The sequence below is a fragment of the Silurus meridionalis genome, chromosome 1 (genome assembly GCF_014805685.1).
Source record: "Silurus meridionalis isolate SWU-2019-XX chromosome 1, ASM1480568v1, whole genome shotgun sequence".
NCBI classification, from domain to species: Eukaryota; Metazoa; Chordata; class Actinopteri; order Siluriformes; family Siluridae; genus Silurus; species Silurus meridionalis.
In genome coordinates, this window is record NC_060884.1 from 24,430,116 (window position 1) to 24,443,200 (window position 13,085).

Sequence of the window (13,085 nt, forward strand, 5' to 3'; positions counted from 1 at the left end):
TGTCTAATCACTGGTAGACTTGCATGGAATAGAGCAAACGTGAAGAACTGTACACAGCTACCGATGAGCAACTTCAAAAGTACTCCAAAAGTACTGGAACAACAAAACATTGATCTAATACACATTTTATATGTAAACAATATTGGAACAGGTGATCAACAGGTATTTAATGTGGTGTGCTAAATTGAATGTTTAAACTATTAATATCAATGAATTTCTGCTTTTGGTTTGGATTTTACCTGTAAAGCCTGCAATTTAAAAAAAAAACCCATGAAGACTGGGAACAAAATATTCAGTGCCACTGCAATTTGAATTATTCTGAAAAAGAAAGAATCGCTAATGTACTAACAACCTATGAACAGATCAGCCAATGAAAACACTAGTGGCTGTGAAGGAAAACCCCGAAACACCCAGTGACATCAATAACCTTTAAAGGGCAGGAGTGAAGGTATTCAAACCACCTTCATTCTTAGAAAATGGCTCCACATCTATCTGGCAAATTTCAATAAATAAGCAATTGGTTTTTTTTTAATATATATGTGATTTCAGAAGCAGTGAAGGGGCAAAAAGTGTTACATTTCTTTGCATTTTTTTTTCCTGAACGAAAGCAAAACCTTTAATAATACTGTTTATTTATTTCTCTAGTTTTTTTACAAACATTTTTTAAACAGGAGAAAATATTTGATTGCCATCATGGCTGATAATCAGTACATATACCATGCTGTATGACACGCTACCAACTGCCCACAGTGTGCGAAGTAAATGGCAAGCCAAAACTCACACATCCGTAATGCATAGAAGAAATCTGGTTAAATAAAATGTTTTTGAAGATAAGAGCTCAGATTCCGGTAAACTAGGTAACGCACTTTATTGTGAATTATTAGCATTGCCTCCAGACTGCATATTTTTCTACATATTTACAGTACACAAGTCAATTTGACATGCTCACACACACACACTGTTGGTTAAGGCATCACACACATGCAATCCGACTGAGGAAGGACTACAAAGATCTTCAAGTTATATTGTACAACAAAAATAAATGTGTAACTTTATGGCTTTATATGGGCCAGATACACTTTTTTTTATCAGTCACAATTGAGACACAGCTCAGCTCTATTTTCTTGCCATTTACGCCTGTGTGTGTGTCTTTCCATCACTCCACATCTCCTTCATGAGCCACCTCTACCTCCATGGTCTGGATGATTTCGGACGCTTGCTCCTCCTCTGCCTTTGTACCAGCTTGCTGCTGTGCCAAGACATAGTTCACCACCTGCATTATGTTCTGGTCTGAAAGCGTGACTGTGCCCTCATTTATGGCTTGCATGGCCTCCACTGTCTCTTCTGTGATGAGCACAGTTTCAATCTCCTCAGTGGTGGAAGGTGCTTCCGCTGGGCGCAGCTCAGGGGGCAGCTCGGGGCTCAGGATGCTGACAGCGTGTTCCACCTGGGTGCCTTGATTATGGAACTGTAGCGTGTCCTTTTCTAACATGATCTTACCTGGCAACTGATCACCATGGAATTTGGAGATGTGCTTTCTCAGCGTGCGGGCGTCGATGTGAGCCTCCTGGCACAGCGGACACACGTAGGGACGCTCGCCTGTGTGTGTGCGCACGTGACGCTTTAGTGATCGGGCGTCAGCCCATGCCACACCGCATGTCAGACACTCGAACGGTTTTACACCTTCGGGGAAAGAAAACAGGATTAAACAAGGGCGCATTACAGTATCTTCATACCAACCAATGGCTCAATAAACAAGAAAGCAAACGCTGTGTTGGTTTGGTGTGTCGGTAAATAAAAACAATCGTTGCAAATCAGCGTAAGACATCGACATATTACATGTGTCAACTTTGAATTGGACTTTTCCCAGCATGTGCTTCTTAATGAGAATAATACATTTTAACCCATTGTTATTAAAATTAAAGCATTTGGCCCTTATCCAGGGAAACTTGCAATGATCTCAATATTCTGAGGAGTTCAGGGTGAAGGGCCTTGCTCAACAATGGTAGCTTGATGGTGCTGGGATTCGAACTCGCAACCTTCTCATCAGAAGTCCAGTGTCTTAACCACTGAGCTGCCACTTTCCTTTTTAAATCCTTTGAGGAGATTTCAAGGGTGTACAATACAAAAGTGGCATCAAAATACACACAATTTTCTCAGATTTTGCATACAGAACATGGTGGCAAACAAATGCTATTGCTTCATAAATAATCAAAGAAAGGCAGATTGCTCATGAAATCTAGACAGATAATTCATGAAATCTAGATTTCTTTGATGCACTCAATGTCCAGGTGCTTCTACACATTTCGTAGTTGTCTTTTTGCATAGTGCTAAACAAACTACTGTTTTGTATGTGCATCTACATGAGGTCACCTTGATGGTTGTTTATGTGGCGGCGGTACTCTCGAAGCTGAGTGAATTTTCTGCCGCAGTGTTCGCACTCCCTTTCCAGGTTCTGCTTCACTCTACCCTTCTTTCCATGAGTGGCATTCTTCACATGCCTCCTGAACAGAGCCTTCTCAAAGAACTCCTTCCCACAAACATTACACCTAAAAAAGAATACAAACACTGTGACCCAGTATAGGAATCCACATACTAAAGAGCCTGGATTAGGATTCGGATTAAACCGGTAGTCTGTGGTTGATACTTTCACCCTCATACATTTATAAAAAAAAAAATGCATTAATAGTACATCCTTTTTTGCATTAATGACTGTATGCACACCAGCAAGCATTGATCATTCTCAAACTTCAGTTTATTTTAAAGTTTCAGTGTGGTCCAAAACCTTTGGACCCTACTGTATGTGCACGTATAACATGACAAAATATAGGAGGTGGTATCAAACCATTTCGAGACTAATGGCGCTAACTGGTGCTATTCTGGACCATGTGCGTTACCATGTCTGTGATTTCAGACTTCCAGGACATATTCCAGAAGCAGCAGGATTGCTGGGAGTGCTGGGACCATTTCAAAGGTGATCGTACGTAAATCTAGATAAATAAAGTACTTTCTTAGTAAACAGCTAGTCTCGAAACTTTGATACCACCTCGTACAAAACTGCATTCACATAAGAAACTAACGCTTAATAGCTATTCTATTACATTTTGGATCAGCAGTTTTTGATGCTTCCAATAAAAAAAAAAAGGCAGCCAATTTTATAAAATAGATCAATTGTAATATTGTGTATAATATGCATATTTTCACTCTGACTATTGTGTGTAATGGTTAATGTAAACAATGCATCTTAAATTAATCACATTAAATGCATTACATTCATGTCAAATTGTTGCTTAAACACAAGAACTTTAGGCAGTTTTCCACTATTTGTTCTAGTGAATATTTTAGTTTAGATACAGAGAAGTAAGTTTGTTAATCCGAATGCCTCAAAGTTTACCGATAAGATTACCACACAAAGATTTTTGTATATTTTTTCATCTAACAACTAATAGCTCTTTCTTTTTATATCAGACACAACACTAACCATCCACAAAGTAAAATAAAGAAATAAATCTAATAAAATAAAGGGTTATGAGTTAAGAGTGTTGTGTCATATGCAGTTCCCGCTGGGTCTTAAAAAGCCTAAAATGTAAAAAATAAATCAATTTTACACCTTAAAACAGGTCCTAATTTTCAATGTCCATGTGACAAAAACTCTAATGCTCACTGAAATGCTCCGGCAACACGAGAATGTTTGTGTTTGTTTCCATGGTGTTGTAGTTCTTCTTTCGCAATTCTAAATATAATTTACTGTATTACGAATACAAATAACACCAACATGCAACAGCCAATCAGCTTTCTGTTATTGGCATGAGTCTCTCTTGGGTTGTACCACAGATATAAAACTTGAATTTAAATCTTGGCTGAGGACAGCTGTTAAAACCGTATGTGTGTGTTTTTGATGTTGTGGTGTATTTACATTTTTATTTGTCTTAAATTAAATTCTTAATGGTTTTAAAAAATCATAAATTGGACTGTGAAACCTGCAGAAACCCTGCATACATATAGCTTATTACTGCAACCATAATAGCTGCTATCATGCTATCTTCTCTTACCTGTAAGGTTCTGCAACGTTGTGTGATTTTACATGAGAATACCAATCTTTCTTCCAGCTGTAGCTCTTCCCACACACCTGGCACTGGAATGGTTTCAAGCCCAAGTGCTTATTCATGTGCTGCTGCAAATCCTTCGCATCATAGAAGCTTTTATCACAGCTGTAAAATGGGACCAAAACGCAGGCACCACACAAACGTTAGTCGAAATGCTAACATTTAACTGTAAATATACACACAGTACAGGTTTATTTGTGAATATATTTGTAAAAAGAACTCACTGGGAGCATTGGAATGAACGGGTCTTTGTCATGGGTTGATGTTTTTTCACGTGTTTGCTTAGTCCAGATGCCCGGTGAAATGATGCGCCGCATGTCTGGCAAAAATATTTCGATTCACCTATTTTTATGTAAAGAAAAAAAAGGAAAGAAATTATGAAAATTGCTTAAAAGGCAGTTTAATACATTACATATCTCACATTTATAATTACAGAAACATTAATGTAAGTGATGGTAAATCACTAGCAGATGTCACAGGTCTCTTCAGCTTTGAGAATGTGTTTGTGTACTAGGCTTGCCTGTATGGACACTGATGTGCTCATCCAGGCCCCTCTTGCTGATGAAGGACTTGTCGCACAAGGTGCAGTAGAAACGCTTGGATGCATCATGCAGTGCTTGGTGCATCTTTAGGTTGTGTTTGGTGGCAAAGCTCTTCCCACAGACCCGGCAGGAGTGTGGTCGCACGCCTGTATGGTTCAGCATGTGGATCCGCAAAGAGTACAGCTTGGGCAGAGTCTTATTGCAAATATCACACACAAACTCGCGCTTGGTGCGACTTTTGGACTGACTAACAACCCTATCTGAGACCTCGTCATCTCCTCCTCGAGCTAAAGTTGATCTCTGGGTCTTCTGGTGCTTATGACGAGTCAAGTGGGCACGGAGGGAGACGGAATACTGGAACTCTTTGTTACACAGCTGGAAAAAGATTGCATCGATTAATATACAGGGTTTCTGCAGGTTTCACTAAGTAAAATTTAAGACTTTTTGAAACCATTAAGAATGAAATTTAAGACCAATAACATGACATCAAAAACAAACACACAAATATGTTGTTAGCAACCGGCTTTAACCGGGTACTAAAAATATTTTTTCAAGCCAAGTATCGCTAATCTTGCACTTCCCCATTGCTAACAAATAAAATCAATTTTACATCTGTGTTACAATTAAGAGATTTGCACCAATAACAAAAAGCTGATTGGCTGTTGCATGTTGGTTCGTAGACATAATACAGTGAAACATATCTGGGACAGAGAAACTATGAACTACGAACACCATGGAAACAAAAACATTCGAACGTGTTCCAAGAGCATTTCAATAAGCATTGCAGTTGGCGCCACATGAACATTAAAAATTAAGACCTGTTTAAAATCATTTAAGACCTAGAACAGAAAATGTTATGACTTTTTAATGGCTAAAATCTTTAATTAATAGTTCAGATTTTTTATTTTTATTTTTTTTTACTTTTTAAGACCCCATGGAAACCGTAATCCTGTATGTTAGTGTCACAGAACAATTACAGCGTTATAGTTACATATAAGTAAATATTGTGATTAATGTAATATAAACCTCCAAAATCAGTCCTGGCTTTTAGTGTGAAATCATTAGGTGGTCTATTTAGTCAGGGAAATAGTACAAGCCTATGGGTTGCCTAATTAAACAGAAATCATCCCTTTAGATCACCACTGTGTTGTAGAAAAAAAAAAACCCGTTTACTTAATCTTTCTTTGCGTAGACATCCAACACCACCCATATTCAAAAACTGATGAACATAACATACAAAAAAAACGACAAGAAAAACGACAATTGTGTAAAGAGTCAATCTGGGCCTCGCAATAAGCTGTTGTAACAGAACACGTACGTACAGTGCATTTGAAGTTGCGTGACTTCTCATGCTTCAGCATGTGCATGATCAGGGTGTAGCGTCTTTGGAACACCATGCCACACTCGCTGCATGTATGTTCTCCATCTACTGCTCCTTCTGTTTTTTCTCGTACTGCTACTTCTTCTATAGACATCGCCTCGGGTTCAACTGCCTCTGCTCCATCAGGTAATGTTTCTGTACCATCAGAGACAGGCTGAAGCTCATTTTCAGGAGAGTCAATTGATGGCCTCTTGAGAGACTGTGATATGCGGCCTCGCTTCGCCAGTCTCGGAGATGTCTGGGGACAGAATAAAACACCTAATTAAGCATCCTGTTTTTACAAATTTCTGTACAAGCTCTTCCCAGTACCTACACCCATTAAGCCTTTGATACATAAAAAATAAAAAAATAAAAAAAAAATATTAATAAATAAATAAAACACATTTTGGTTCCACTATTTAAAATCATGTGAGTGAAAACAAGGAGAAAATGTATATAACAAAGGGTGCCAAAAATTTTGGGAGACACTGACTGGATGTACGATAGTCCTATGAGGTCATGCATAACGAGTTGTTTTGTTGCGATCACGACTTAATTTTCTTGTGATCAACAGAAATGTTGTTCTTTCTTGATCATGACTTTCTTGAAATCTCAAAAAAAAAAAAAAAAATTAATACAAACCCCCAAAAACATCGTTTCCTCGTGATCTGTAACTTCAATTGTGTTTAAGTTGCTTTCAGGACAAAACAACTTTTATGTCAAGATCACAAGAAAACAAGAAAGATAAAAATATTAGAGGTCGACCGATATGGGTTTTCTCTGGCCGATGCCGATATTTAGAAATAAGTGCAGCTGTTGGCTGATATTTAATGCAGATTTTCTTTTTTCCACCTTCATCTAATGAAATCTAACGGTTAATTAATAAGACTATGATATATGAATATGATATAGAAAATTGCTTCTATTTAACATTTATTTAATACCACAAGCCTCTCCAGTCAGTGCACTTGTTAGCAGGTTGTACCCCTGCCTACATGTATAGTAAACTACAGCTGGTTAAAGGCTCTCGAACAACACAGTACCAAAATGTTACTCTCATTCTCTCTCCTATAGTAGCATCATATGTAACCATTGAAATATATATGTCTTTATTAAGTACGAAGGATAAGAAATTAAAGCCCTCGGTAACATCAAGCTGACGGTCCGGTGGATTTTGAGCTTCGGTTGGTTTTAGTTTTTTCGCTGTGTTCCGCACCGTTGGTTCTCGTCGGACGGCATCAGCAGGTTCTGCATGCGGCGGACCTCGTCGACGACGACTCTGATTGGCTATTTAGCTTAGAGAATTAGCACACGGAAAAAAAAAACGAAATTTTCGCTACTTGTCTTTGCAACTTAGCAAAAAAACAAAAAAAACAAAAACAACACGAATCTGTTAGTAATGATCGCGGCAGGTATGAACGCTGCATCCTTGATATTTACAGTTCTAGCTCTTCCGGTTTCCCTGTTAGGATGCCGAATAGACTACTGCCACCTGCTGGTATGAGAGAGCTATTTTCTCTCACTCAAGCGCAGAACGTACATGTACAGTTTGTTGATTCAGATGCGTCTCCCTAATTAGCGGCCTAATTTACAGCGCAATCGGCCTATGCCGATTAACAATCAATGCCGTTTAACTGATCAATCAGCCGACCTCTAAAAATATTATAATGCATGGCGTCTTAGGACTTAAGTACATATATGATTTTGAAATTGTGTGTGGAAAATGTTCTGCCATAGCCCATACTCATACCTTCACTGTGTTTGACATCTCTTCCTCTGTCTCAATTCCCATATGCAGACGAACGTATCCTCCCTCCCTCACTGACCGCTTCCTCAGCAGCCTCTTATTAGGGTCTGCAGTCTCTAGATCCTCTTTCTTCTCATCCTCTCCTCCCATTGGTACACTCTCTGCAACCTCGGTCACAACTGACTGCTGTTCTTGTGGGGGCTGCTTTACCTTCGGGGGCCTCCCCGGGCCCCTTTTCTGAGGTGCAGCAGGTGGAGGCTGTTGTGTAAGTACCTCCTGTTGGGGTGGAGGCTCTAAAACCTGGACAAGCGGTTCCTCTTGAAGAGCCGGTGGTGGTGCGGTTAGATGAATTTTCTCGGTAGGACTCGTCTTGCCTGGCTTGACGCTAATAATGTAGGCACCAGGCTCCATGCTCCCTGCTACATTTGTTTCTGCAACCTGAGGCTCTTCCACTGTCCAGCACGCCTGGACCACAGCCAGGGATTCACTTGAGCCCGCTTGTCCAGAGTGAGTGACCACAGTCATGGTTTCACCAGCTTCTGGCTGGCCATTATGGGCTACAAGAGAGAGTGATTCGGGCAAGCCAGCCTGGCCGCTGTGTGTGACCACGGTCATAGTCTCCCCGTCCACTGTTGCACCAGCAAGCAAAGCCAAAGATTCAGCCGTTGCGTCTTCGCTAGTGATAACAGTTATTGAGTGTTCAGACTGTCCAGAGCTAGCCACCACTGCCTGGCCATCACTCTCCATGGCCACAACATAAGCAGAATCAGAAGGGGCCACCGACTGAGAAGGCAGAGTTTCCCTGGCTATTACCGTGTGCACGTCTCCTTGTTGATAAACCATTAGCTTCTGCTCCTCCACTTTTTTGTGCACCATCTCGCAAATCTGAAGGACCTCGGGCATGAGCAGGTGCCGTGCAAGCATGGCCACTTCTGCCATAACGCAGAAGTTGAAGGTCAGCTCTGAAGTGTAGGCAAACTCCAACAAAGGCAGGAAGCTTGCCTTGCTAAAGCCTGGCAGATTGAGACACAAAAAAAGCACATGCAAACAATACGTTATGTTCCAGCAGCAACCCAAATGTATTTAATATATTAAAGTACTGAGTTTAAAGTATTTGTTTATATAAAATGCAGTTACCTGAGAGATCCACAATGGCTTCATGACTGGACACAGCACCCTTCTCAACAAACAGCTCATAGAAGTAATCACTACAGGAAGCCAAGACAGCTTTGTGTGCCCGATATTCCTCAGCCTCAATGAGCAGGGTAATGTCACAGAATTGGTTATTTAATCGCTGCTGATTCAGCTTGTCTAACATGGTCTGGCCATGTTTTGGCAGGAACTGCTTTACAACACCTTTACTGTCCACCTGCAGGACAAAAACACACAATCTCTTATCCACTGTACATGTTCATCTGATTCTCCGTAGGTCACGAAAAGCTCGGCGAAGTAAACTTTTTTAGGTGTTGCATTTATACCATCTACCATTTAACGGAAAATAACCGAACTGAATCTTTATCACATCACCCAGTCACTGATGATCTTCCTGTAAATAAACCCACCAGAGTCTATTTCAGACATCCCACTGACCTTGACTCAACACTAACAATATACTTACAAAAACCAGTTCATGTTTGCCAACACTGGCAGCCTTCGGCTTCATCTGAATGGTGGCATGCAGTTCCGCTAGAGCTTCTTCCTCATCATCATCTTCATCCTCCTCTTTTTTTCTACCTGGACCGTGGGATCCTGATGCATCCTCAGCACTGACTTTCCCACGCTCCTGCTTCTGTTGGCACCCACAGTCCTTAATGCAATCCTTTACTTGCTTTAGGATTCCTACAACATAGAGATCACCAGTGATGCCTTTCCAGGTTTTGTTGTAAGAAACGTGTGTAATGACATCAATTCTTATTATGTTCTGTGCGGACAAATGCAGCATGGTCTGATCAGCTCTTGCCTGTAAAACATGAACCAAGCTAGCATGATTAAGTAGATCAATGAACATTTACATTGTCATTTATGCAATTTGGCAGACAACCTTATTCAAAGTGACTTGATACAACCAAACAGTTAAAGATTGATGGTTTTGCTTAAGAACCCAGCAGTGTTCGCTTGGAGATGCAGGGACTTGAACTCACAACCTTTATGATTAGGAGACCAACATCTTAACCAATGAGTTACAGCTTCCTAAATGCACTATTGAGATTTTCCACCTGCATTTTAATACTATATACTTTCCTTTAAAATGACTTGTCTTTGAATGAGCATTAACAAATAATTCATAAACGCCTTTCTTTCCACCAGCACTTATCAGCTGGTAATTGTGTCTCCCAGTTTAACCGACTCAGTCTGTGGTCTATGGGATGATTCACTTCAAATGTAATGATCAGAGATAAGAAAAAGATTACATGTACACGCTCACATTTATGGGATTTTGCCAGGCACCCTTATCCGGAGCGCTTTACATTTGTCTCATTTATACAGCTGAACAGCAGAGTGGTTAAGGGCCTTGCTCAGGGGCCCAAGAGTGGAAACTGAGTACGGCTGGGATTTGAACTCATGACCTTCTGATCCAATTAACCACTAAGCCATCACTCCTACAATTTGATTTTATACATTTCTTCAAGAGCCTAGAAAGAAAAAGGACTACATGTGATAAAACTGAATGGCTCCACAACCAAAAAGTAATGGCACCCTCTAAGCAAGCCACTTCCCCACAACATAATAATATTTTAATATACAGTGGTTCCAGCTTCCTGGTTTCATAACAGCTTTTGATGCAAATTACTCTCGGATTTCTCTTAATCTCTATTATAATCGCATGCTTTCCCAATAATTTACATTTGAGAGCCAATGTTTTTTGTTTTGTTTTATAGATTCCTTGCCTGTCGACTGATGATTAACAGATTAGCTAGCCGGCTAATTTAGCGGAAGTGCTCATCTACACTACTGCCTGATTGGATAAAGACCAGTGGCTCCGTCCCAAATGGCTTCCACTTGGAACTATCGTGTGCACTGCAGAAACGTGTAGGGTAAAACCTTCACCCCATACCCTAGTCGGGCATTTCTACAGTGAAAGTGTATGCAGGGATAGAGAAGATAGAAAAGGTCTGGCCAAAGTGTGCGGGTGTTGGTGTACCTCTCCACCAGTATTTCTGTGAAAGGCTCTCCCAGGTGAGATGCTGATTAAGATGCTCTCCTCCAGAGATGTGAGCCTCGAAGATCAGTTCCTTCCGCCGCTCGGCCTGCAGCACCACTTCGAGCTCGATGAAGCCCTCCTGACCGCGGTGGCGGCGCTGGTAAAACAGCACTCCGTCCCGCACGACGTAGCAGGCGGCAGCCTTGCGGATCTTCCTCTTGACGTTGCCGTGAGTGCCGGGGGCGTAGGGCTCGCGCTCATCCGTTAAATAGCGCTGAATGGCCAAGTAGCTCTCCTCGCTCGACATAACACACGACCAGCGGCACGCTCACACACACGACATACATACAACCCTCCCGAAAGACCCTCAACCAGCCAAAGCTTTCCCTCCTAAAATTCACAAAGGACTCTCCTGGACCTGCTCCTGTGTTCGGGTGAAATTTAGAGACCGGTATTATTAAATATTTTCCAAGTGGGAACTGCTGTTCGTGACCGTGTTGGGGCGGACTTGCACGAACCGACAAAATGGCTGCTGCACAACCGGAAGTTGCGTGTAAAATGGCGAAAAACTAGAAATTCTTGTGACGAAGCTGGTCATACACAAGATGGCGCTTGTACTCTAACAAAAGGACAATACATTAGTTATTCATCAGGCATAACGTTATGCCCACCTGCCTAATTTTGTGTTGGTCCCCCTTTTGCTGCCAAAACAATACTGACCCATAGAGTATTAACAGTATTAACTTCTACAGCAATTTGAGCTACAGGAGCTCGTCTGTTGGATCAGACCACACGGGCCAACCTTCGTTTCCCATGTGAATCTATGAGCCCTGGCTGCCCATGACCCTGTCGCCGGTTCACCACTGTTCCTTCCTTGTACCACTTTTGATAGATACTGACCACTGGATACCAGGAACATCCCACAAGAGCTTCTTTTTATGGAGATGTTCTGACACTAACACTTGCCCATTTTTCCTGCTTCTAACACATCAACTTTGATTACAAAATGTTTACATGCTGCTTAATATATCCCACTCTCTAACAGGTGCCATGATGAAGAGATAATCAGTGTTATTCACTTCACCACTCATTATGTTATAAGAGTGTATTTTATGTGAATATCTATACATACAGTATTGTTACATATAGTAATGATTTGAATCAATAAATAAATGACATACAGTATGGCCAAAAGTATGTGGACACCACAACATGTGCTCGTTGCAAATCCTGTTACATGTTTGTCCCCCTTTCCTGCTTTAACAGACTTCTTACTACATGAAGGAGTGCAGCTTTGGGGATCGGTGCTCACTCTATCACAAGAGTATTAGGCAGTGAAATTGCAATCAGCTTTGCAAAATCTTACAGTTTTAAAGGTGTTCAGTGTGGGTGAGGTTAGGACTCTTTGCAATTCCAATACACTCTTGGCAAACCATGTTTTTATAAGCCTGCCTTATGTGCACAAGAGCATTGTCATGCTGGAACAGCTTTGGACCCCTTAGGAGTGAATGGAAATCATAATGCAACAACTTGCAAAGGCATTGTACACACTTATGCACCTCCAACTTTGGGGGCATTTTGCCGCATCACACACTTTTATAAAAACAAGTGTGCATAGCACTACAGTCCCTTTGAACAAATACTGTAGACTATTATATAGCCATACTAAAAGTTAGATGTTAGATTTTTATGCTATTAAATAGTATAGAGCGAAGAACAGTTGTTCTTCAGATGTGGTGGTACAGAATTCTAGTACATAATGCGTTATAACACCTGGGTAAGAGCTAGCGTTAATTCCAGTGTTATATTTAAAAGCATAGAAATGTCCTAATTTTAAATAATAATATTTTTTATTATTAACTAGCCCTTTAAACTATTTGGCAGTATTTAACATGTTTTTCTTTATTGTGATATCAAAATTGCCATTGATTTTAGCCATTATGTTAAACTAGCCGTACTGAGGTCTTCAGTAAACAATGTTTGTGTGTGAATATGATGAAATAAATGTTTAAACCTGACAGAGAAGACCCTGAAGACTGTTGCCAGGCAACTGAGTGACTCATCATCCATCTTTCTTTAGCTGCATCAGTTTGTCCATGCTTTTCATGTATGAATTAATCGACTCCATGCACCTTTAATTTTAGCCATGTTGAGTTCCAGTGACATGTAAATCTTCTTTGCTTGTTGT

At 40.6% G+C, this 13,085-nt stretch overlaps 1 protein-coding gene across 1 annotated transcript; it reads right to left on the bottom strand.

Annotated features, from left to right (window-relative positions):
- Positions 1 to 849: 849 nt before the first annotated feature.
- Positions 850 to 11,914, bottom strand: zbtb11 (zinc finger and BTB domain containing 11). The gene is made up of 10 exons (XM_046851665.1): positions 10,898 to 11,914; positions 9,374 to 9,594; positions 8,893 to 9,124; positions 7,759 to 8,768; positions 5,971 to 6,267; positions 4,627 to 5,023; positions 4,331 to 4,448; positions 4,053 to 4,211; positions 2,374 to 2,549; positions 850 to 1,683 (listed from the first exon to the last, which is right to left on the bottom strand). The coding sequence occupies exons 1-10, from the start codon at positions 11,202 to 11,204 to the stop codon at positions 1,157 to 1,159; spliced, it is 3,444 nt and encodes a 1,147-aa protein (XP_046707621.1). The 5' UTR covers positions 11,205 to 11,914; the 3' UTR covers positions 850 to 1,156.
- Between the last annotated feature and the right edge of the window lie 1,171 nt (positions 11,915 to 13,085).